At 44.0% G+C, this 26,766-nt stretch overlaps 1 protein-coding gene across 4 annotated transcripts in view; it reads left to right on the top strand.

Annotated features, from left to right (window-relative positions):
- The window catches only part of ANXA13 (annexin A13), a 58,240-nt gene that overhangs the window by 9,453 nt on the left and 22,021 nt on the right, over window positions 1-26,766 (top strand). For all 4 annotated transcript variants that reach the window (XM_032758497.2, XM_032758496.2, XM_058444226.1 and 1 more), the window contains 2 exons: window positions 15,527-15,602; window positions 25,594-25,688. In XM_032758497.2, the coding sequence (XP_032614388.1) occupies window positions 15,527-15,602; window positions 25,594-25,688 (171 nt within the window). The remainder of the gene's footprint in view (window positions 1-15,526; window positions 15,603-25,593; window positions 25,689-26,766) is intronic.

The raw sequence follows: 26,766 nt of genomic DNA, 5'->3' as shown, positions 1-26,766 counted from the left end.
ACACAAAATCTTGTTTCCAGATAATGAATGTTGTTCCGCCTCTACTAGAAACTCCAAGTTCTCCAGCCCAACACAGCACTCAAGGGCCCCTAAGAATGAGTCAACAGAGAGATGTCACTTGGGCACGTCGCCCTGCCAGTGTAGGCTGGGATGTTCACAACAATCTTGGTGCAGACAAAGAAGCAGGAGGTGACAACAGGTTTCTCACTTTGAACTGATCTCAGCTCACACCTTCTTCCTAGTTACCTTATCCCAGCACTCATCTTTCAGATTTGTCATCTGGGTTTCTTTGCAAAAAAATTAAAGAAAGTAAGACATCATGGTCCATTTCTATTCTTCCCTTTTAAGTTACCACAGCAATTTGCCCTTGGTGACTGGAAGCCTTGCTTTAGTCAATACCTGTGTGCCGTTTACCACCAGAGGCTTGGCCTTCTCCACACTTTTTAAAGAGACCCGTTGACAGAATTGTTACAACCATTCGGCCAGGGTTGTGGACCCTTGGCACATTAGTCCTTGGCACTGCTGACATTTGAGCCCAGGTAATTATTTGTGTGTGTGTGGGCGGAGGGAGGGGGGCTGTCTGTTCTGTGCATTACTAAAGGATGTTTAGCAGAATCCTGGCCTCTATCACTAGATATTCCAGTGATACTCCCCTACTCGTGCCAACTGAAAATGTCTCCAGACATTGCCAATTGTCTCCTGGGAGACAAAAATCACTCCTGGTTGATTGAGAACCACCGCTTAAAAGGGAAAACAAGGCTCCAGGGCAGATGTCCTCAGAATGTCTTTATGTCACTGGATCTCCACCAGAAATCACCATTCCTGCCCTTCTGGCCCAGGCACGTCCCTACACTAATTTCTTCTCTTATAATGGAGAAAAGTCAGCTTCTCTTGAAGATTAACCCTCATCCTCCTGTTGATGACAGCAGCAGCCAAGAGGCAGCAGTTTTTCTCAAAACTGTTAGCCCATGAGTAACTTCTTCTTCTTCTTTTTTAAAAATTCTTTATTTCCACAGGTTTTGGGGGAACAGGTGGTATTTGGTTACATGAGTAAGTTCTTCAGTGGTCATTTGTGAGATTTTGGTTCACCCATCACCCGAGCAGTATACACTGAACCCTATTTGTAGTTTTTTATTCCTTACCCTCTCCCACCCTTTCCCCCAAGTCCCAAAAATCCATTGTATCATTCTTATGCCTTTCCATCCTCATAGCTTAGCTCCCACTTATGAGTGAAAATATATGATGTTTGGTTTTCCATTCCTGAGTTACTTCACTTAGAATAGTATTCTCCAATCCCATCCAGATTGCTGCAAATGCCATTAATTCATTCCTTTTTATGGATGAGTAGTAGTCTATTGTACATATATACCACAGCTTCTTTATCCACTCATTGATTGATGGGCATTTGGGTTGGTTCCACATTTTTACAATTGCGAATTGTGCTGCTATTAATATGCATGTGCAAGTATCTTTTTCATATAATAACTCCTTTTCCTCTAGGTAGATACCCAGTAGTGAGATTGCTGGATCAAATAGTAGTTCTTATACCAGAGTGAGAAGGGTTTCACTGCAGAAACCCTCAGTAACAAGGCTGCTGGGCTGCTGGATTCCCTGCCTAGATGAGCAGTGCTCCCCTGGAAAGACACAGGCTGGAACCATCAGGAGCTGATTGGCTCACCTCTCCTCTGTTTGGGTGTAGCCCCCAAAAGGGCTACCCCACTTGGACTCCCTATACCACAGGTCAGTGCATGGCAGGATGACCACATTGTTTACACTCCTGAGGATACCATCAGTACCTTCAGGTGCAGTGGTGCCCACCACTTTAAGACACAACATATTGAAGGGCCTTCAAGTCAGGTCTCCTAGCTCCTACCCAGCCCTGCAGTCACCTTTGATAGGTAAATATCACATCAACACGTGTAACCCAGACGGCACAGCCTAAGGAAGCTTGTCTTTCTGGAAAATGACGTAACTATACCAATCTTCATTAAAAGGTGCTGAAATGCCAACATGGAAGCAATCCCAAATGTAATAGAAAGGTCATGTTTTAATCTAAAGAATTGAACCCATTTTTCAGAACATACAGTCAACATATGTAAGCAAATCATGTTGAGCTGTGATCCAAATGGATGTTTTTCTAGTTTTAGTTTTATTTGTCAAATGATACAAATATTTCTGCCCCTTTAGAGTGATAGCCAAACACTTAGTCATCATGCATGTCACTGTAATACTGCATCTTGGAAAGGAGGTATCAATAGCAATGAACAACTCTGTAGCATTCTAGCACCCTACTAAGGTGGGCAGAGCTCAAGTTTCCTAACACACTTTCCCAACAGCTCTCTGATCAACCCCCACAGATTAATAAACTTCTAATGTGGGAAGAGGTTCTAGGCATGAAGGAATTATCTTGCTTTTAGTTGATGTGAGATTCTGGGGAATCCTAATGAAAACAGCAATAACTACATGATAAAATACCAAGTATTCTTATTCAAACTGTGCTTAAATATACCCAACAGGGTATACTGCCAAATATATTTTTTTCTATTGGGTATTTTTACTTTTTTCTCTGGCAAGCAATTAAGTGGATTTTAATTTTTTTTAAAAAAAAAGGTAAGTCTTTTTAAAAATCAAATTTATTGTTCCAAGGAAATCATGCCCAAGAAGCAATCGACTTAATGAAACCAGTATGTCACTAATCACCCAAGATTCATGCTTCAGATGTGAATGGCCCCTCTATTTTGTTTCAAATTGCTCATCAATCTCTACTAACCATGTCTGTGGAAATGTCACCAAGATATTTTCTGGCTCTGAATTCATGAATGTTAAAAGTACAATAATTTGCATTCATACTAACTGGCTTCAAAGTGCAAATGAGTAACCAGTTAGAGGTAAAAGAACATTGTTCTGAGAGAGATAGGAGATGGTTGTTTCCATAAGGTGACCCTGAGCAGGTGACTTAACAACCAGGCTTCAGTTTCTTTGTTTGTAAATGAGGGGATTGGATACATTCAATGTCTCCCAAACTTCAGATTTAAGTACAACCTTCATGATTGTTGCCAAATATATGGGTCACCTCTTCTACTAATTATTCTATTATTTTTAAATACGAACTTTTAAATATAAATTGCCTTAAAAGGAAATTTTATACTGATACCATAAATGGAAAATTAATATCAGTTGACATAAATGTAGATAACTAAATGAAAGCAAAAAGAATATATTAAATTCTAACTAAATTTGATGTTGCCAGCTGAAGGGTAAGGTCCTATCCTCTGACTAAAAAAAGGACCTGTCTACATGGTCTACGTGGGATAGAGTGGGAGTCCACAAAGTAAATAATGAGGCTTTGTGGGCCACAGAAGCTCTGGTGCAAGTAGGTAACTCTGCCATTGTAGCGTGAAAGAAGCCGTAGGCCAAATGTAAATGAATGGGTTCGCTGTGTTCCAATAAAACTTTATTTACAAAAATAAGTAATGGGCCAGATATGGTCCTCAGTCTGCAGTTTGCCAACCCCTGCATTAGATGAGTGTGAAAGATCCACTATCACTAAGCAGAGACTTAATCAGAAGAGTTGGGAGAGAATTTTAAAAGGAGTTCCTTTCCTAGTTGGAGGTCCAATGGCTTTAATGCTTTCAGTGTTCCATGTCACCCATTTGGAAAAACCTGGGTTGAATTTTCGCTTTAAGATTTCATACTTAACCTTCTTCTCTTTATCTTTAGCATCTTGGATAAGGTCAAGGATTTCTTACTCGTGTAAACTTTCAGCACATTTCTAAGTTGTCTTCCTCCTTTACCAGGATGTCAACGGGGAAAGTTTCTAATTGTTCTCAGACTAACAGTTCTCAACCCTGGCTGTTTGTTAGAATTGTCTGGGGAGTTTTAGAAATATTTATACCTGATATATCCCTGTACCTCAGAGATTCTGATTTCGTAGGATCAGATTGGGATCCCAAATGATTTTGAGTGCAACCAGGGTTGAAAGGCTACTAATCTATGTCTTGGCCAGGTCACTTTCCTCAGAGTCCATTATTTTCTCCATTTGGTATTAAATTCTAAGAGCTCCAAACTCTATTTAGCTCAAACCGTTTCACACCCGAAGGTCTTAGACTTCACTTTCATTTGTGATTCCTGTTATTTCTCCAGCTGAGGTCTGATGAGCCCTCCCAGACACCTTGGTTAAATTTACTGTTCCTCTTTTCATTCTCTCTGCTTCATCACCTTAGAAAGCTTGACACTATTCTCAGCTCAAGATTTCTAGCCAGATAAGTTTCCTGTTCCATTCTTCTGTCCGTACTACTGCCACTGACTCTGACATTAATACAAACTGGGTGCAAGACCAGGATGCAAAGGAAAGGCATTCAGTGTATTCTGTAACATACAAAGGAAGAAGATTCCTCCTCCCATGGAAAAGAAGAGAACATTTACCAAGTACCTACAATGTGTCAGGCATTGTGCTAGATGCTGGGGATATGAGAGTGAACATGACATAACCTAGCCTCCAAAAGGCTTACAGTCTAGGGAAGGAAATAGACTAATAAAAAAGTATGATAATGTATCTGTAAAAAGATCTGATAGAAGACTCTAGAGTGGAGTGTAGAACAAAAGAGAAAGTCAGTGGTGTGCTAGAATATGTCTCACCACCAGCTCTCTAGGAGAAAACAAAAGCCTAATTTGTGGTGCTTGCCAATTTCCATGGTATAAATACTTTCACCGTGACTGATTTCAAGTTACCAGCATGATCTCGCCAAGCAGATTTGGGAAGAGATCACACAATTGGCTCTTGCCAGCTTGCAAAGTCAGCTCCAGCTAGCGGAGCCAACCATCCTGGTTTACCTGGAACTGTCCCAGTTTTAGCACTTAAAGACCCACATTCCAGGGAACCCCTCTGTCCTGGGCAATCAAACAGTTGAGTTCAGCACACCACTGGAAGAATTCGATTCTTCCCAAGAGGATCAGGAATGGTTTCAGAAAGGGGAGGCTTCAGCTTATTTGCTTGAGTAGAAACATTCTCCACTGTTGCCAATGGAATCAATGGCTCTGTGCTGTCAATCTCAAGTTTCTTTGGTCCTCTGAGGACTCAGGAAGTTGCAGGGAGGAATCCACTTGCAGCATCCCCCCTTTTTCCTCCCCCTGCCTCCCACTGATGGGCCCCTTGGGAATCAAACAACTCAGCAATCCATGTGCACAGATTCTGTCAAGCAGGGAGAAGAGATATTCTACCTATAAATATATTTGGCAATTTATCCAGCTGGAAGGCAGGCACCCATAAGAAGTAAGCATATTGGAAACCTTGGCCATCCCACTGGCTTCATGTCTTTTCAGTCTTCAAAATGTGTCTGCTAAAATTCAGCCCCCTGGCACACTGTAGTCCTTTAGCTATGATCCCTCCTCTACCTGAAGGGAAAGATACTTTAGGAAAGGGAGAACTGGAAGATTGGGTGTGAAATGAGGAGGGAAGGAGAAGGAAGAAGCTTCCTAATGGCCTTTGAAGGGCAGAAGGGCCACTTCCTCCCCTGCCAGCCCTGAGTCATCATAATGAAAGCTCCCTGTCCAGTGCTCTGACATTGTCTTATTTAATCTTCCTGAGATTCTTCAGGTTGGGCAGGTATTAGTCCCAGTTTACAAATGAGAGGCAGAAAACCTGATTCCATTAGCATCGGAAGGAATATTGGGAGCAGAATTTGACAATAGTGCCTTTCCTACATACACACTTTGCTCACTGGGAGATGGCTGTCTGTTTTGCCTTGCAAACAGTGGTGACTTCGTTTTTCATTTTACTTTCTATTTTCTCATCATCCAGAATATTTATTGATCCTACAGCTGTGCAAGGGGTTCTTGGCTTCTCTGGTCACTGGACAAGTCTCAGGTCTCAACTAGTGTTTCTGTAAAAGACTATCATTCTAAGAGTTGAACTGAGCTTTGCTCGCTCTTTCTTTCTTTCTTTCTTTCTTTCTTTCTTTCTTTCTTTCTTTCATTTCTTTCTTTCTTTTTGAGACAGGGTCTCACTCTGTCACCCAGGCTGGAGTGCAGTAGCGCAACCACGGCTCACTGCAACCTCGACTTCCTGGCCTCAAGTGATTCTCCTGCTTCAGCCTCAGCCTCCCAAGTAGCTGGGACTACTGGCACACACCACCATGCCAAGCTAAATGTTTAAAATTTTTTGTAGAGACAGGGTCTCATTATGTTGCCCAGGCTGGTCTTGAACTCCTGGTCTCAAGCAATCCTCCCGCCTTGGCCTCTCAAAGTGCTGGAATTACTGGCATGAGCCACCCTACCTGGCCCAGCTTTTCTATTATTAAATTTAAAATAATAATTATTTAGACAATAACCCCAAAAATCTATTAATGAGAAGTCAATAGTAGAGTTTCTGAATCCAGATTGCATAGGTTTGAATCCCTATCTCATCATTCTTGTGTGTCTCGGTTTTTCTCATCTGCAAAATAGGAGGTAATAATACCTACCCCATAGGGTTGTTGGGAGAATTAAATGAGTTGTTATTTGTAAACTGTCTGGACCCATGCCTGGCACATATTGAGTGCTCTATATTTTGCTGTCATTCTCAATTTTGAGTTTTCCTCCCATACATCTCTCTTACAACTGTAGCCCCTGCTACTCTTTATCTATGAGTACAAAGTGATTTCTAATTTAGGACAAGCTTTCGTAAACAGTCATTTTGAGCTTCCTATAGTAAACTTCCAATTTTAAAGGCACTACACAAAGCACCATGCAAAGGGCTCACTCAACACTCAACAGCAATCAGGTCAAGATGGAAGAAAGGAATAAAAATGACACTCAGCACTCGCCACGTGTTGAATATCCTGCCAAGCGCTCTTGATACATATTCTCCTAACAACCCATACGAGGTGGGTACTATTATTACCATCTTTCAGATGGGAAAACAGCCTCGGAAAAGATACAGAGGAAAAAATAGCCTCATGCCTGGTTCAAAGGTAGATGTCTGTGAGAGAGGAGGCAGAACTTACGTGACCTCAAAGAAGAACCTTCCCCAAGCTGGACTCAGTTTCCCTAACTCTGTAGTGTTCTTAAGATATATACAAGGCAAGTTTACAATGGAATATTATTCAGCCTCAAAAAAGAAGGAAATTCTGCCATTTGTAACAACTTGAACAAACCTGGGGAACATTATGCTAAGTGAAATAAGCCAGAAAAATAAATACTGCATGATTCTACTTACATGAGGTACCTAAAATAGTCAAACTCATAGAAGTAAAGAATAGAACTGTACTTACAAGGGACCAGAGGGAGGGGAAATGAAGCACTGTTCAACTGGTACAAAGTTTTGGTTATGCAAGATGAATTCGTTCTAGAGATCTGGAGTACAGCAAACTGTACCCTATACTTTATTATGCACTTAAAAAATTGTTAAGGTCAAGTGCAGTGGCTCATGCCTGTAATCCTAATACTTACGGAGGCCAAGACTGAAGGATCGCATGAGGCGGGAGGATTGCTTGAGGCCAGGAGTTCAAGACCAGCCTGGGCAACATAGTGAGTCCCTCTTGCTACAAAAATTTTTAAATACAAAGTTTTATTTGTTTAATGGGTTGATGTCAAGTTAAACGTTCTTAACATGCGCACACACACACACACACACACACACACACACACACGGAGACACAAGGAAACTTTCATAGCTGATGAAATATTTATTACCTTGATGGTGGTGATGATGTTATGAGTGTATGCCTACGTCCAAATTCATTGAATTGTATAATTAAATATACAATATATTTTACAGCAATTATACCTCAGTAAAGATGTTTAAAATATTTTTCAGGAATTTTGAAAAAAACTATACAAGGTAAGCTTAATCAGAATCACCAATATTGGTGCAAGGTGCCATTAACCAACAGTGGCAATGGTAACAGCTTAAACCGAGGAGAATCAGGTGTGTCTGAGGCTCTCTCCAGCGCACTCTTCACCTGCCTCCATTTTGCTCCTGCTTAACAAGCGCAGGCCACTATCTGGTTCTAATCTTGGCCCTGGTATTTAATCTCATTTCATGACAGCTCAAACAGCAGCTCTCTGTAGATCACTGTACAGCGAGCCCTCTGCCCTCTGCTCCCTGGGTCTTCCCGGGGGCCCTCCTGGCTCACAGCCCAGATACCAAGCAACCATTGTCAAATATTTACTGAGCAGAGTGCAGCCAGCCAAGGCTTCTGAGAAACTGCACTGGAAATATTAAACAGTCTAAAGGCCACTCCCGTTGCATTTTGATAATACTTTCAGAGTTTACAAATGACCCTTACATCCTATGTCACCCAGCATCCCACCTCCTACGTGCCACCACCTGAGTGCTTACCGTAATCCAGCACTGTGCTACTACATCCCAAACACGAATGCATCTACGCCTCCCACCGCCCCATGCGCAGGTGCATCTCCACTTTAAAGATGAGACAACTAAGGCTCAGAGACGTGAATCAGCTTGCCCAAGGTGGTACAACCAGCAAAGGGCAAAACAGCAATTGAACAGAGTAGGTCTGACTCCCGAGTCCGCACTATGTGGACTATTATGTCATGATTAGATGTAATCATGTTAGCACATTGACAGGTCATAGTAAGCATGCAAGTACACAGACTCCCAACGCATCAGGCTGTGGTCTCTCCCTGGCATATCTTCCTTCTACCTCCGCTCTCTCTTTTATTTAATTGCTTGCCTAATTCCTACTGCCCTTTGAGAACCAGCACAAATGTCAACTCCTCCATAAAAATTCCTTTCTCCTCTCAGCTATTTGTACCCAAAAGTGCTTACTGTATCGTAATGCAATTGTCATGTGTCATTTACATGTTTATTTCCCTGGGAACAGGAACTATGCTTCATAGATCATGGCGTCCACCTCAACTGGGGTAGTGCTTAGCATACAATAGATTTTCAATACTTGTTTGCTCAAGGAAGATAAGGGAGGAAAAAAGAAGAGAAGAAAGAAGAAGAAAAAGAGAAAGAGAAGGAAAAATAATTCAGAGTCTAATTTGCCTGTAACATATTTCTTCTTAATTAATTCACATGCCTCTCGTGAGACAATCTATTCTTATTGTCCAGGCTTGAAGCTACTCAAGTAGAAAATCAGGACACAAGGACTGACAAGTATGAATGTACTTAAATGAGTGTATTTCTGGCTGTGTTCTGGAAGATGCTGGTTACTATATAATACTTAGAGCAACCAATTTGCAAATCATATCCCTCAGCAAACTCCTTCACACATTCCATCCCCAGAGTTTGCTGCAACCTGGAAGATGTTCCTAGAATGTTCCATTTCTATTATAAGAGTTAAGACTTCCTTGAATTGGACTGGGACAGAAGGCATTTGATCAGGCGTCTGTTTTTCCATTCTGGTTCTTCTGGCTGAGGGTGTCAGAATCTTGATTCAAAAGAGCTGACCTCCCTCCTGGGCAATCTGCTCTGTTGCCGCAGGAACATCCCTGAGTCATTTCTCAACGTAGATGTTTTCTGCATTCTTTCTGCCAAGGTGACACCGCTTCCTAGGATCAGAGCATCTCAGTTTATTTTCTATGCTTCCTCCTTTGAGAAAAATGGATCATTCATGTCCTTGTTTTAGAGGAGGGAACACAGGAACGTAGATACACAGAGAAGGACATGTAGACCTACTAGACGGAAGAAAAAACCAAAGTGGAAGTCCCCCCAGCACCAGGGCTGCCTTATTCATGCACCAGGCAGTGCCTTTCATAGAGCTGACAGCACTTGCTCCCATTTTGGACCTGAGGTCCAGGCATGATGGCCAGCACCTCACCAGAATGGTATCCCAGGGAGAGTCTCACACTCCATGAGGTGTGAATTATCACACTCGTCAAATGAGACAGCTAACAAGGTGTGATGTTGGGACATCATGCCAGGCCACCTGGACTCCGCAGCGTGACTGCCTGGTGTAAAATATATGCCTGGAACCTCAGATCCAAGCTGCAGGTGACCAATGAGAAATTGATCTTTAGAGTGCCATTTACAAGGTGAAAACTCCTCAAGCAGGAAAGGGGTTTGAAATATTCTGGAAAGTTTATTGCTGATTTGCCTTCAACAAATATCAATTGTTTGCATTTGCAAAGTCCATGCTGTCAGCCAGGCTTGTTTTAGATGCTTGGCATGAATAACTTTAACTCCTCCAGGAACCTTATGTGATAGGCACTATTATTATCCCCATTTACCATTGTTAGGTTCTAACTGAGATCCGAAAAAAGTCAGTGGGGTGGCGGCTAGCTGGAAAAACACTCGAGGAATCGCAGGGAGTTTCAATATGGCTTTAATCTTTCTCTGGGCGCAAGCGAGCCTGGGTGTGAGCCCCAAGCCAGAGGTACAGCCTTAGCAGCGTAATTGTACCTTTTACAGACAACAGTGGCTCAGAGCCAAGCACGAGCGCATGTGAGTGGTTACTTAATGCGCCTCACGTGGCGTGGCTACATAACGTGCGGAGTTGTGCGTCTGCACTCCAAACCTGCTGAGACACGCTGCGTCAGAAAGTCGCCTGGGCCTACTCCCGACTAGAGCGCGGCCATCTCCCTTACAACCATGAAGAAAGTACAGCACAGAGAGGTTCTGTAACTTGCCTGAAGTCACACAGCTAATAAGCAGTTGTGCTGGGACTGAAATTCACTCTAACAATAAAGCCACATTCTTCAACTTTACTATTATATTTTCAGTGGCTACCTATTATAAATATGATGTTGCTCGGGCGTTATAAGATAAATATTTGACAAGTTTGGGAGATATCTATCCATCTGAGATCAACATATATGAATTAGAAACCTATATATCTACATATGGTACATATGTTTGTGTATGTATCTTCATATACATACCTTCCAAACCTGTTAAATCTAAATATGTAGAATTGAAATCTGCTTGAATATCACTTTTATGAAATCTTATAAATATCACAAGGCAAAAAGCCAAGAAATGACCCAAAGAGACAGGGAAAGGACCAACATTTATCTAGCTCCCTGTTTTCTGGCATTTGAAAAATTATTTCACGTAAGCCTCAAGCCTTGCAACGCAGAGACTGCTCCCATTTTACAGATGAGGAAATGGTGGCTTAGAGGTTAATGGCCCAAGTTCACACAGCTGCTAAGAGGCTGATCCTCATTCAAATCAGGATTCCTGTGGGCTCAAAGCCCAGACCTCTTAAACCATTTTTACTGATGTTTAATATCTTGTGCTATTTTTATCTGTCTCCTGAGTGTCAGTGCAAGCACTGTCAAAAAATAAACAAATTGAAAGAAAACAAAACAAGGAAAGTTGCCCTGGCTCTACAACGTCTCATAGTTGAAAACAAGTGGAATATCCGTGTGGTCTCCTGAAGCCTCACACGCTTGTCTGACCCCATCCTGGAGTCCCCTGCAGCCCATTCTGTATCTGACTTGCATTCTCACAGTATGCAGAAGCTCTGCCCAGTTGCTTCCGTTTCAAAAACTAAATCTCTGGATAGGCAAACAGGCCTGAGGCCCCATCGTCAGCTGTCTATCCCATTAACAATGAACAGTGGACGTGGAATGTCCGCTCCATATACATTCCCGAGAAGAAGTTCGGTACCCAGCTCCTGGGAACAAGCCATAGGACACCCATTCCATCAGCACTGAGCATCGATGATGAATACAGCCATTGTGGAGGCAGCCCCCACCGCAATGAGGGGACAACGCCAAACAGACTGTTTTCTTTTTCTCTTTTAAAATCACGTCACATGATTCTTTCACTTCGACATCAAATATCCTGCTGTTACAAGGAACAAGCCTGAATTATCTTCTCAAGCAGATTAGGAAAGACAACCAACGTGGCGAACAGTAGTTCCTACAGGGAGTCAGGGCACTGGGACCTCAACCTGCCCTGCTGATGGTGGCACCTCTGATAGAGAGTCCTACCCCACATTATTTGTTAAGGAAAAAAAGTGCGGTGGCTCACGCCTATAATCCTAGCATGTTGGGAGGCCGAGGTGGGTGGATCGCTTGAGCTCAGGAGTTTGAGACCAGCCTGGGCAACATGGTGAAACCCCATCTCTACCAAAAAATACAAAAATTAGCCAGGCATGGTGGCACTTGCCTGTAATCCCAGCTACTTGGGTGACTGAGGCAGGAGAATCGCTTGAACCCGGGAGGCAGAGGCTGCAGGGAACCGAAACTGCAACACTACACTCCAGCTTGGGCAACAGAGTGAGACCCTGTCTCAAAAAAATTTTTTAAAAAAGGAAAAATTAAGTCCCAATGTTATCTTCATTCATAACACATGACTCAACACTCTCCTGCTGCACCTCCCAGATATCAGAGTTATTTGGGATCAAATGACACTTATTTACTAGATTTTTTGGTCTTGGGCATGTTGAGAGCATTCTTTTGTCTCACCCCTCAGCTCCTACAACTCTATGATATTTGTATCATGGAATGGCCTCCCTAAAATGGGAAGGGGATGAGGGGCAGGCATGTCATTTAGATCTGCCAGAATCAGAAAATCTGGTTCTAGCCTTGGCTCCCACTCAACCACTGCCTGGCCAGGTGATCTTAGATAAGTCTCCACATGGTCTCTGCGAGCCCTCACAGCTTCTATGTGCAAATGAGAAAAAGGTGACCCTTGAGGGGAAGCAGTCCTGCCAGTACTAGGCTTGGCAAGCATGCCCCCAGCTCAGTTCTGCCCCAGCCCCTCAGCCAGGGCCTCAGGCAGGGCATAACCTGCACAGCCATTTGCAGAGCCCTGAATCTCTGTTTCAGCGCATTAGTTGTAAAGTGGGACAGATTATGTCCCACAAAATTCTCTGCACTGATGAGGCTAACATGACATAGAGAACAGCTTATGAATTAGCCGAGTGATAGGAGATTTCTGTTGCCCTGATTCAATTCTACCTCACTTCCTTGGCACTCCATAATACTTCGGATGAAAAGCAAAGAAGCCATTACTATTTTGAAGTTGCTACTTCCACACTCAGAGGACCAGCTCCTTCAGAATTTGATCAAAAGTAGGGTGGCCTTTATAAGTGTGCAGCCTCTGCAACTGCATAGGGCCCCATGCTCAGAAGGGCCCTGTGCTTGGCTTAATACTCTGATGTTACCATATTGAAATTCTTGGAAATTTTTGAGGAAGGAGCCCTGCACTTTCATTTTGTACTAAGCCCAGCAAATTATATAGCTGGTCCTGCCAACAAGCCTTCAAAAGCACCAAATAGCTGTCTTACATCTCACAAAAGATTTGGATAAGGAAAACAGGAGGTATCATTCTGCAACTCCAGAGTCATCGGACCCCTCTGTCGGATCATGGAGGCTCTAGTTATACAATGTGAGGCAGTATTGTGCACTGCACAGAGCACAGGCTTTAGGAGGCAAATTGAGCTGGGTTCAGTCCTGCATCCTGCCAGACCTCAAACAAATTATCTAACCTGCCTGAACCCAGGTTTCCTTACCTGGAAGGCAGACTAGTAATGCCCACTCTTCCCTATGCATAATGAAGAAAGGTCTATAAACTGCCTGGCATACAGCAGATGTACAACAATGTCAGTCCCCTTTCTGGCTTGTTTCAGGAACAGATGCTGCAAGATGGGGCATGCCCTCATGTTCTAAAAGGCAGGGAGGTGATAGGTGGCCCTGACAATCCTTTCGGCTCTAGGAGTCTATGATTCTCCATTAATCAAAGCCTCAAGCCAGCTCGCCTTCAGCCGACAGATATTAGCCAGGACACTTTGGATCGCAAGGACGGAAACCCAACTCATATTAACTTAGACCAAGGAAGTTTGCTAGTTAATGAAACCGGGAAGCCCAAGGACACAGGCGCTGCTGTGTCTGAGGATTTGTACAATGTGTTTCTTTCTCTCTCTCCCTTTATGTAGTGGACAAAATGGCCACTAAGAGCCCTAGACTCATGCACTTTCACTGCAGCAGACCCAGCAGGAGGCAGACGTATATCTCTCTCAGTATCTATGTATCAACCAAGGGAAAGACTCTAATTGACTCTAATCCTGCTTGGATTACATCTTCACTCCTGAACCAATCCTGATTGCCAGAGTCACAGGACACGTGCCCACATTGGTGACCAAGGGCAAGACAAAGGGGCTCAAGCCTCATGACTGACAGCCCCAGTGAGGCCACACAATGGGGGAAGGAGAAATAAGGAAAATAAGGATGCCATGCAGAGAAAGGCAACATACCCACTGAGCTGCATGTGGTTGACTGTTCACTTCCACTGGGTGCCCAAGGATATGAAAGTGGGGAGAGTTGAACTGCGGTGCTACTGCCAGTGGCACTTAAACCAGCCTTCACTGAAGGATGGAAAATATATGGACATGCCGGGCGCGGTGACTCACGCCTGTAATCCCAGCACTTTGGGAGGCCGAGGCAGGCAGATTGCCTGAGCTCAGGAGTTCAAGACCAGCCTGGGAAACATGGCAAAATCCCATCTCTACTAAAAATACAAAAAATTAACCAAGCGTGGTGGCGTGCACCTATAATCCCAGCTATGGGGAGGCTGAGGCGTGAAAATCACTTGAACCCAGGAGGTGGAGGTTGTAGTGAGCTGAGATCGCACCACTTCACTCCAGCCTGGTTGACAGAGCGAGACTGTGTCTCAAAAAAGAAAAGAAAATATAGGGACACATATCGCTTAGGAAAAGCTCCATGAGAAAAGGCAAAGACAGGAAACTCAGGGTGTGTTCCTAGCTACCAGCTGCATAACTACAATTAAGCTCACAGGTTAATTGCAGTTTTTAATAGTTATGTGTTTATATTTATGGTTAACTTCCACTTATGCAAGCAATACTGGGTTTCCATTTTTGTGCTCACAAAAATTTCCTTTTTAAGATAACTTTAAGTAAAAACAAATGTCAATTGAAAAGAAAATAATAAGCAAATAATAATTATAAGCAAACAATAATTTGCTTATTATTTAGACTTAGGTAACTGTGGATGCAATAGTGCATGTATTGTGCCAATGACTGAAGTATGGGAAACAACTCAGTACACTATGTAAACAGGACTTTACCTTCCCAAGGAGCACTAAAACCAAAACTGTGCTTTTACTGGTTCCTATAGTATCTCCAACAAACCAAATATGTATCTCTCATTGTATGGATGGCAAAGATCCAAGTCACCAAATGAACCTGTAATAAGGTCCTAGAACCATCAGCTTCTGACCTATTCCTTAGACATAGCTGTGTCTCATGGCAAAGGGGGAGAACCAGCACTCCAGTACACTGGCTCACAGTATTATTCTTTGTTTCAGAGGCAGACACACAAAGGTGGGGTTGATACGAAAATCGCTCATTGCAGAGCTGGCCAGGATGATTGTCCTTGAGAACAGAGGGGCCCATTCTCCTGGTCATCCAAGGCCAGCTGGCCCCAAGGAGTACCAGCCACCTCTCTGGGGCCAGAGTCTCCCTAGCTGATTTCCTCATGTACCAGTGTGTGAAGTGACAGCTGGTCCCTGGTTAGGATGACTGTTTGGTCCTCCAGTTTGCTACCAATTTTAGCCAGAGATCATTTAGGAATGTCTATATTGTCATCTCACCTTTTCAATTATTTTCTCCAGGCTAAAGCGAGCAGTCCTCAGGGTTTTGATGTGGATCGAGATGCCAAAAAGCTGAACAAAGCCTGCAAAGGAATGGGTATGAGAGATATTTTGTTGCTAATTTTCTTCTGAAGTTGATTAAACTTGGTCTCATGTCCAACTTTCCCATGATGTTAGGAAGGTGACATCTCACTGTCTTGTGTATTCCAAGCTAAAGCAAGTCAATCACTTCCACTGACCTCTTTGTTAAAGTTCGCGAAATTATAGTAGGAACCTATTACTTTTCAGGATTCTATATAACAGCTAGGAGTTGGATATTGTGACATTTAATTTGAACTTGAGGTGAGAGAAACTTCATGAGAAGCGCAGTTCATGCAATCCTGGTGTATTAGTCTGTTCTCATGCTGCTAATAAAGACATACCCGAGACGGGGTGATTTATAAAGAAAAAGAGTTTAATGGACTCACAGTTCCACATGGCTGAGGGGGCCTCACAAGCATGGCAGAAGACAAAGGAAGAGCAGAGGGACTTCTTACGTGGCAGCAGGAAAGAGAGAATGAGAACCAAGTGAAAGGGGTTTCCCCTTATAAAATCATCTGATCTCGTGAGACTCATTCACACCGTGAGAACAGTATGGGGGAAACTGCCCCCGTGAGTCAATTATCTCCCACCGGGTCCCTCCCACAACATGTGGGAATTATGGGAGCTACGATTCAAGATGAGATTTAGGTGAGGACACAGCCAAACCATATCACCTGGTATGATCTAAACCCCTCTGATCTCTTCCCTAGGAGATGGTGGGGAATTGAGTCTGATGAGAGCTGGATTAGGGACCTGGAAGCAGCCTGTAGAAGTAGATCAGCCGGGCGCAGTGGCTCACGCCTGTAATCCCAGTACTTTGGAAGGCCAAGGCAGGCAGATCACGAGGTCAGGAGATCGAGACCATCCTGGCCAACATGATGAAACCCCCGTCTCTACTAAAAATACAAAAATTAGCTGGGGGTGGTGGCATGTGCCGGTAATCCTAGCTACTCAGGAGGCTGAGGCAGGAGAATCGCTTGAACCAGGGAGTCAGAGGTTGCAGTGAGCCAAGATTGCGCCACTGCACTCCAGCCTGGGTGACAGAGAGAGACTCCATCTCAAAAAAAAAAAAAAGAAAAAGAAAAAGAAAAAAGAACTAGATCAAGTGAGTAACTGGCCAAGATCAACCATCAAGGGTTGAAAATGGAGAAGCTGTTTACATCCTAAGGGTCAGTGCATGGCCAAGAGTGGGGAACTCCACAAGAAGTCAAAACTAAGGTAGACCAGGGACCAGGGTGGGAGAAGGGAGAGATCATCTAGGTCTAGGGCCATGAAGAGAGGCCCTGGGATCCAAGGAAGCCACTCATGACACAAGGTCTAGTCCCAGAAGCCTGGAAGAGGGTGAGATCCAAAGCACAGATGGAAGGATTTCCCTTGAACAGGACAGGGAGGGAAGGCACTGAGACTGACAGCTGGAGTAGATGCCTTCATAGGTGTTGTCGGGGCAGAAATTGAAGGCACCCATGCCTGGTAACCTGACATTGCTCAGTGAGTGGGAGGTGAGGTTGTCTGCTGAAGAGAAGGGTTTGACAATGGAGTATGGGGCTTGAGTGGTGGCTTGGAATAGCCCTTGAGTAGCAGAGAAGGGGGAGACGACCAACAGAAGACTGCTGATACACATTGAGGGCCCCACCGACTAGGGAGATCATGGTTTCTCATGGCTCCAGCCCACATGGTTGTGTGATCGTATCCTTGAAGGTAGGATGGGAGAAATTGATTGACTCTGGGCTTGCCGATCAGGAGTTCCAGAACAACAAGCAAGTGAAATCATTGAAGGAGACGAAGGGGTCAAGGGGCAAAGTGGATTAATTTCCTAGATTTTCTTTTTTACATTTATTAAGAAACTGTTAAACTTTCAGGCATTGGGCTAAGCACTTTATATACAAAATTTCATCAAGTTCTTACAAAAATCCATTTTCCAGCTGAGGAAACTGAGGACCTGACATTTTAAGTAAGACAGCCAAAGTCACCAAGCAAGTAAGTGGGGAACACTGGGATTGAACCTATTCTTGTCACTCACTCCAAATGCCACCAATTTAGAGACATCCTAGCTAGGCACCTCAGCCACATGGCTGCAGTCCTGGAGGGGGTGGGGACATTGCTCAGTGTCATTAACAACAGATAGGAGCCATCTCAGTCCACAGAATGTTTTATTAAATTAATTTTTTGCTTATCGAGATATAATTTGCATACCATAAAATTCACCCTTTTGCAGCATGCAGTTCAGAGTTTTAGTATATTCACAGGATTTTGCGACCATCCCTACTTATTCCAGAACATTTCATCACCCCAGAAAGAAACCTCACACATATTAGCAGCCCCTTCCTCCCTTCACCTCCAGGCAATCACTAATCAGCTTCCTGTCTCCACAGATTTGCTTATTCTGGACATTTCACATAAATAGAATCATACAATATGTGGCTTCTTTTACTTGGCATAATGTTTTACAAAAACAAGTCATAGGTTTTTTTACACAGAAGTAGATTAGTAGAGATTTACTTTCCTAGAATTGGTGTCATGGTAGAATAAATATGGCCACAAATTTTTTGTATGGCTCCAGAGGAATAAAACTTGGATCCATGGTAGAAGTTCCAAAGACACATACTTTGCTTTAATATAAGAAACTTGGCTGGGCGCAGTGGCTCACACCTGTAATCTTAGCACTTTGGGAGGCCAAGGCAGGTGGATCACCTGAGGTCAGGAGTTTGAGACCAGCCTGGCCAACATGGTGAAACCCCGGCTCTACTAAAAATATAAAAATTGGCCAGATGTGGTGGTGCACACCTGTAGTCCCAGCTACTCGGGAGGCTGAGGCAGGAGAATCACTTGAACCTGGGAGGCGGAGATTGCAGTGAGCTGAGATGGCACCACTGCACTCCAGCCTGGGTGACAAAGAGAGACACCATCTCAAATATATACACACATACATATATGAAACTTATCTAGCCATAGAATAGTTGCCTTGCCCAAGAAATGTTGAGAAGTCTGCAGGAGGTGGGATTGGGAGGATCTGGTAGGAAAGTAGTACAACGGATGGCTACATATTAAAACCCATTTATGCCTAGTGTTCCATTATTGGGACACTAAACATGTGGGAGTTATTTATATCCTACTGCTCAAGGTCATTGCCAAGGTCTGATTGCAAAAATTCAAAAAACCGCAGTCTCAGGAATCAATGGGTTAAGAATTCTTGAATAAATCAGAGCTAGAGAATGGGGGGAGGAAGAGAGAAGGAGGGAGGAAAAGAAAGAAGATAGGGAGAGAGAAGAGAAAGAGAAGATAGAGGGAGGGAGAGAGTGAAGGAGAGAAAGAAGAGAAGGAGGAAGAGAGAGAAGAGAGAGAACAGAGAGGGAGGGAGAGAGTGAAGGATAGAAAGAGAGAAGGAGGAAGAGAGAGAAAGAAGAAAGAAGAGAGAGGAAGAGAGGGAGGGAGGGAGATTGAATGTGCAACCTGTGTGCTCATCTACAAAATGAGGCTAACAATGTCTCCTCACATGGAGAGGGATAAAGGAGGCAATGCAGAGCCCAGCACCTCGTTGGCCCTCCTTGTATGTAGATCGCATCCTTTGGAACAATATGCTGGGATCCAAAATCTGCACAAAGCCAGTGAGATCAGTATGAGCCTCGAGTAGGCACGCCCTTGTTCTACATCACTGAGGGTGAACTGGGTTGAATGGGGGCTCCCCAAAAATATATCCCCCCAGAACCTGTGAACATGACTGTTTGGAAAAAGGGTCTTTGCAGATATAATAGTTAAGGATCCTGAGATGAGATTATCCTGGATTACCTGGGTGAGCCCTAAATCTAATGACAAGTGTCCTTAGGAGAGACAGAGGAGGAGGCACACAGAGAAGGCCATGGGCAGATGAAGACAGAGACTAGAGAGATACGGCCATGAACCCAAGAATGCTAAGCGTTCCCGGCAGAAGCCAGGAGGGGCAAGGAACAGACACTGCCCCGGGGCTGCTGGAGGGACTGTGGGCCTGCCGACACCAGGATTTCAGACTTCCACCCTCCAGAGCTGTGTGGGAATAGGCTGCTGTTGTTTTAAGCCATCAAGTTTGTGGTCATTGAATCAGCAGCCTCCCCTCCGGAAACTGAGACAGTGAACAAGTGGGAAGCAGTGACTTGCTCAGGCAGGCAGGACTGTGCCCATTCATTACTTCATCTGTCTTCCCTGCACTCCCATTTCCAAAGGAGAAATGAGGGACTGCACGGCCCGGCAGTGCTAGCAGAAGAGAGTGACCCTTAAGCACCAGAACCGGGGGCTGCAGCCTCCTGGGCCCAGCCAGGCAGGCTGGGCTGGCATTGGAGCCCAAGGGAAAGCTGAGCCTCCACCACAGCCCGATCACTGTTCTGTCACACGGGCCTGGGGGCTTCCCACCCTGTCTGGAGCCCCCTTCAGAAAATTTCTGGGAAAAGCAAAGCCAAGGAGGCCCGGAGGCACTTCCTGAGGGTGATTATTGCCCTGGCTTTGACCTCTGCTGTGAAATTACAGTGTCCAGCGTGTGGCTCCTTCTTTTCTCATTTTTAAAAAGCCTTTCCCAGAACCACTGGGGACTGGCCCTGGTGCCTCAAACCGTTGTAAGTATTTACAGGAAGTCATTCAGCGGCACTGCTTATACGATACACATATTGCGAAATGTCAAGTGAGGTCACTGTTCAGTGACTGGGTAGTAGAAACACGCCCCGGATCAACCTGAGACCTGGACTCAAAGGACTTGGGGGAAATCCAGTGTTGTTTTCATGGCCTCCCCCGACGTCCAGGTTGTTGCTGGGCCATCTCAGGACTGTTTTGCAATCTGGTTTCTCGCCTTTTTTTTTTTTAGCTTTAAAATTTCATAGACTTTTATTAGGTTTTTTTATTATTATTATTATACTTTAAGTTCTGGGATACATGTGCAGAACGTTCAGGTTTGCTACATAGGTATACATATGCCATGGTGGTTTGCTGCACCCATCAACCCGTTATCCACATTAGGTATTTCTCCTAATGCTATCCGTCCCCTTGCCCCTGACCCCCTGACAGGCCCTGGTGTATGATGTTCCCCTCCCTGTGTCCATGTGTTCTCATTGTTCAACTCCCACTTATGAGTGAGAACATGCAGTGTTTGATTTTCTGTTCCTGTGTTAGTTTGCTGAGAATAATGATTTCCAGCTTCATCCATGTCTCTGCAAAGGACATGAACTCATTCTTTTTTACGGCTGCATAGTATTCCATGGTGTGTATGTGCCACATTTTCTTTATCCGGTCTATCATTGATGGGCATTTGGGTTGGTCTCTCTCTTTTTTTTTTAAAGCATTCCCAGAAAGAACATCTAAAAAACACTATTATTTTTAATATTAATTTCATTTTCCTGATTATCCAGTTGTGGGCTGCATGTGGCATCAGAGTATGGAGGATTTCTATTGGACCTCGCTACACAGACCCATCTGAATATCACATACAACTTACACCACTTCAGAGACAAGGTTCTGTCGTGATGACATGCAAACTTCCTCATTTGTCCATTCATTCATTCATTCATTCATCCATGCATTCATTCATTCGTATGTGCACATGTTTAAGCATCCGTTCATTCAGCAAGCCATCTGATAAATACTGACAGCCTTCTGTGGGAATACCGTGGTGAACAAAACACTCTGCCCCCATGGAACTTACCGTGTGTCCTGGCAGAAACAAGAATAGCAGGCAGCATGAGAGACACAGAGGGTGAGATGCCTCGTCTGTCCAGGAGTGTGCAGGGAGCTGAGACCTGAAGGAGAAGTAGGAGTGGAGGTGAGGATTGGTGTGTTCCAGATGAGGGGAACAGCCCATGCAAAGACCCAGAGGCGAGAAAGAAAGTGTATTTGTTCTAGGAGCTGCAAATCATCTACAAAGTGGGTAGAAAGTAGCCTGGGAGAGGACAGGTAGGAGGATGAGACTTTGAGAGGCCAAAAGGCCCCATAGGCCCCCCTGCAGAGTTGAAGCCTCATTCTGCATTTGAGAGGGTCTATACTGAAAGGTTTAAAGCAGAGGGGTGAGCAGGCCAATCTGTACTTCAGAACGGTTGTTCTGGAGGCAGTGAATGCCAATTGGAAAAAGTGAGAGCAACAGAGGAACCTGCATGTGGGCGGTATCTGTAGTTCTACTGAGCGATGGGGTGGAGATGAGGATGGAGAGAAATGGGTGCATCTGAGAGGCACTAAGGAGGTGGAATGGAGAGGCCTTAGTCTGACTGAATGTGGGGTGAGGGAAAAGGGAGAGCCAGGCATGAGCCCCAGCTTCCTGGCTGGCCCAGTACAGTGAGTGGGCCTCCTGCGGGCAGAAAGGCTCCTTCCAGGCTTGGCACCTGCCAGGATCCAGGCCTGAGAGGCCGAGGCCCTCATCTGGAACAGGAGTAGCCTGAATGGAAAGAAAGGGGCAGGTTCAAGAGATATTTACAAGAAAAAGAAATCCCTTTTGAAGTGAGATTTCTGACACTCACAAGTTTTTTTAAAAAAAAAAAAATCATAATAGTGTCATGGAACGAGTAATTGGATACCCATGATGGAGGCGAAGCTCCGGCAGGAAATGAAGCAGGACAACGTGAATCCCAGTGTTAAAACCAAGCCAGCACCAGGCAACTCACTCCTGCTATTTTTGCAAGTGAGCTCCTCCTAGAATTCTGTTTCTCTAATTGGAACCAAACAGCTAAATGTACCCAGAGCTGTAGAGGTGAAAATACTCTTTGAGGTTAAGTGAACGGTTCAAGGACCCAAAGGTTTGGAACAGAGCTGTCACATCAGACCCCTGCTCAGGCCTGTCTTTCCAAGTCCCCTCTCTGTCTTTCCAAAGCTGACTCCGAGGGCTGGTGCTGGAGCAGCTGGTGCTGGAGGGAGGGCTAAACAGCTCACATTTTTTTTGCCAGGGCTCCCTTTTTTTCTCTTCCCCATCTCCAGCCAGGTTCCCTCCATTCACTTCCCATCCCCATGGCCTAGATTTTTCCCACTCTCAACCCTTCCATCAAAATGCATCAAAATGCATTTGCACGACCTTGTTCCTTCAGGATCCTGATGGCTCAGCTGGGTAGCAGCCATCATCTAGGTCCACCCACCAACCAGAGCAAGACAGCAAGTGGCACCGTAACAGCACACACTGCCATTTAGTGTCCACTCCCTAGAGCCCAGGTGTCGGGCTCAGAATGTCAGTACTGCAGTCTTGGATAATCACTGCAATGATCCTAGAAATATACACGTAAATAGCGTGCTGTGCCAAAACAGAGGAAGCAGAAACTTAACAAGTGTGGCTGAGATTAGGTGAGTAAGCCTTGGGCTGCTGTGTGCAGAGATGGATCTAGAAGAGTAGCATGACACCGAACTGCAGGAAGTCTTGATGCCACCATAAGGGATTCTGATGTAATTCTAGGAGTCAAGAGGGATCACTAAAGGTATTTCAAGTATGGTGTGAAATGAACACTTGCGAGATTCCCAGGGTGGACTGCAGAGATCAGAGCCTGGTATCAGGGAGAGGGCTAAAAGCACTTAGGGCCTGTTAGGCAGTGACAGTAGGAATGAAGAAGAGGAACAGGTGAAAGAGTTGTCTCATAGGTGAGACAGGCAGGACTTGGTAGTATTTGAGAGTAAAAAAGACAGGTGGGCCCTCAAAGGTGACTTTGGATTTTCTCTAATCCAGGTGATGCCATGCGCTGAGACAAAGGAACAGGATGAAGAGTGGATTTAAGGACAGAAAAAATGAGTTTGGTTTAAGCTACAATGGAAGTTGAAATGCCTTGGGAGATCTGTGGGAAGTTGACTACAGTCAGCTGGAAATAAGATCTGAATTCAGAGGAAAGATTAGGGTTAGAGGCGCTGATCTTGGAGTCATCAGTAAAAGGGCGAAAGTCGCCTGGGAAAGGAGTGACTCCAATAGAGAGAACTGAAAACTGAGTTTAAAAAGCCAGTGGAAGAATAAAGGCCAATCAAGAACGCTGAGAGGGAGGTGATGGAGAGGAGAAAGGAAGGACCAGGAAAGGAGGTACAAAGCCACCTAGGAAGGTGTTTCACGCAAAGAATTGTCAACCGCAGGCCGGGTGTGGTGGCTCATGCCTGTGATCCTAGCACTTTGAGAGGCTGAGGCAGGCGGATCACCTGAGGCCAGGAGTTTGAGACCAGCCTGACCAACATGGTGAAACTCCATCTCTACTAAAAATACAAAAATTAGCCGGGCGTGGTGGTGGGCGCCTGTAATCCCAGCTACTTGAGAGGCTGAGGCAGGAGAATTGTTTGAACCCAGGAGGTGGAGGTTGCAGTGATCATGTCACTGCGCTCTAGCCTGGATAACATAGCCAGACCCTGTCTCAAAAAAAAATAATAATTCCCAACTGCAGAATTCAAATGCTGCAGAACAGTCAGGTACATGCAGGAACCAAGAAGAGGCGCTGCGTTGTGCCTCAGCTTCCCTATCTGTAAATAAGAGCTTGGACTAGATAGTATCTAACGTTTCCTCCAGCTCCAATGATTGCTGACTGCTGTGCCTTGATCCCACCGAGCTCGATCACTGGGGTGAGCAGTTCATGGAGGCTGGTCCCTGTGCACACCCTGCATGGATGTGAGGCAGTGCCAGGCGTTTGGTCATTTACATCCCCTGGTGTCCCGGGTTTCCCACGTGCACTCTCAGGACCACCATGGACTGGACCCACACTTGGATTCTCGCATTTCATTCTCACAATAGCCTTGTATAGTATTACCCCCATCTTAGAGGTGGGAAAACTGAGACTTGGCAAGAAAAATCACTTGCCCAATGTCATGCAGTCGGTACAGGGTAGAGCCATGATTTGAATCCAGCCTGAATAAATCTGATGTGGGGTTTGATGGTAAAACAGTCTTTCTCATTCCCACACTGGAAATACCTGGTTCATCTTTCCGATCCTGGTTCCTGGTTCAAACAAGGATATTCTCCCCTTGTTTCTTATTCACTATAGTTTTCAGTACTGATCAAATTGCTGCCATGAGCTTGTATTACTTTGAGCATCAGGGGGCAAAAAAGCTTTTAAAAAATAGCATAATTTAAAGGTAATATGAGTTAAAAGGGGCAACCTCCCTTCATGGTTTCAATCAAGACTTCTCTCCTGAGATGAACAAATGTATGGGTGGGGTTAATATTGTAACAGTTTCAGCCTATATCTTAATCTTGTTCACGCAATTGTAAGCACCCAGAGGCCAAGGAACAGGCCATCTTTTTCCTTGTTGTTTTTTAAAACATTTTTATTGAGATATAATTCATGCACCATATAACTCACCCATTTAAAGTATTCAATTCAACAGCTTTTATTATACTCACGGATACGTGCAACCACCACCATAGTCCATTTTAGAACATTTTCATCACTTCAAAAAGCAGCCCTGGACTCCAGCTACCATCCCGCTAGGCAGCCCACCCACCCCCAGCCACTAGTATACTTCCAGCCTCTGTATATTCTCCTGTTCTGGACTTTCATATGAATGGAATTATATAACATGTGATCTGCTATGATTGACTTCTTTCACTTAGCATAATGTTCTCAAGGTTCATCCGTGTTATAACATCTATCAGTAATATATTACTTTTTCTGGCCGAATAACATTCCATTGTATGGATACCCCACATTTTGTTTATTTATCTTCAGGTAATGAACACTGGGGTTGCTTCCACGTTTGATCTATTATGAGTAATGCTGCTATGAACATTCACATGCAATTGTTGGGTGGACATATGTTTTCATTTCCCTAGGAATAAAATTAAGGAACCGGCCATACTCGTTCCTCTTTCCACCACAATGCCTAGCACTTTGTGCCATGCGCTGTGAGGCCTCAATGGCTATTTGTCTAAGTGAGTGAAAAGAATACAGTTTTCAGCACAAGGCATCAAAGCTAAGGGTCCATTGGGTTCCACAGACACCTCCAACCACCTTTAAGCTGTGAGTCCTGGCTGCCTCACCCTGGACTAAAATAAACTTCCATCTTGTTTCTTGTTCACTGTGGCTTTGTTTGTTTCTCCTGCATTTTAGGAACGAATGAAGCAGCCATCATTGAAATCTTATCGGGCAGGACATCAGATGAGAGGCAACAAATCAAGCAAAAGTACAAGGCAACGTACGGCAAGGTGATTCCAGGGGTGGTCAGCAAGTGTGCACCCAGCCATGGCCTCAGCCGTCTCGGCTTCCTCATGTCCCCACGGCCACACAGAATATCTTTATAGCTTTATTGAGTCAGCCCAGGAGGAAAACTGAAATAACCACTTAAAAGCATTAATGGAGTTCAGAAAAACTGAAATTGCTTTGTTAACTCAATAGCCTGTAAAATCAATACTCTTAAAACTCATTTCTTAAATTGACTTCATTTTTCTATTAAGACCCTAGTCTTTTTTTCACTTAATTGGGACTAACTGTACATATGTAGATAGATCAGTAATTTGAAGATCAGTTTCCACAAGTGGGTCTTTCTACAGGAATTTTTCATAAGTGATTGTTACAGAAAACTATCAAAAAACCCTCCATTTTATTAAGCTATCAACACCTATTTTTCTTTACATTTTCTTTCTTTTCTTTCATTCTTTTTATTGTTGAAAATAATGTCATATAGAGAAGTCTTCAAGTATCATTAGGCTTTCTTATTTCTTTATTAATATATAATGAACACAACTTAACCTTTTCTTAATGTCATTAGAATTATCATGCAAAATGAATATCAATTATTATGCTGTATTCTCATTTATATTTATCAAACTTTTACCATTTCAATCACTGTATGTATGAAAGATGAAGATGGGTTTTCCTATTTATTTGATATTGAAGAGGTAACAATTGCTTCAGGCCTTGGTCTTTTCATGGATAGAAAGAAGATGATAACTTAGCTCCCTTCTCAGTTTGCTGGGAGAATCAGCATGTACCAATACAGGAAAGCTATGATAGCTTTGATCGTTTCCATTTTACAAAATCACACACCTAAAAAAAAAAAAAAGAGAGAGAACCAGGACTCACATCCACGTCTTCTGACTTCAAGAACAGTATCCATTCCTGGAGGACCCAGTGCCATAAGTAGAGCTATTTGCTTATACACTAAATGGCCCAAATGGCTGTGCTTTTGTGCTTTTTCTGCTTCTCTCCTTACTATTAGGCTCATCAATGTAATTTTTGATGAAAATAAGTGCATCTTCAGTTCAATTGCATTTAATTGAATGC

The sequence above is a fragment of the Hylobates moloch genome, unplaced genomic scaffold (assembly GCF_009828535.3).
Source record: "Hylobates moloch isolate HMO894 unplaced genomic scaffold, HMol_V3 SCAFFOLD_9, whole genome shotgun sequence".
In the NCBI taxonomy this organism is placed as follows: Eukaryota; Metazoa; Chordata; class Mammalia; order Primates; family Hylobatidae; genus Hylobates; species Hylobates moloch.
The sequence above is the reverse complement of the archived record's forward strand: the minus strand, read 5'-3'. Positions and strand labels throughout refer to the sequence as shown.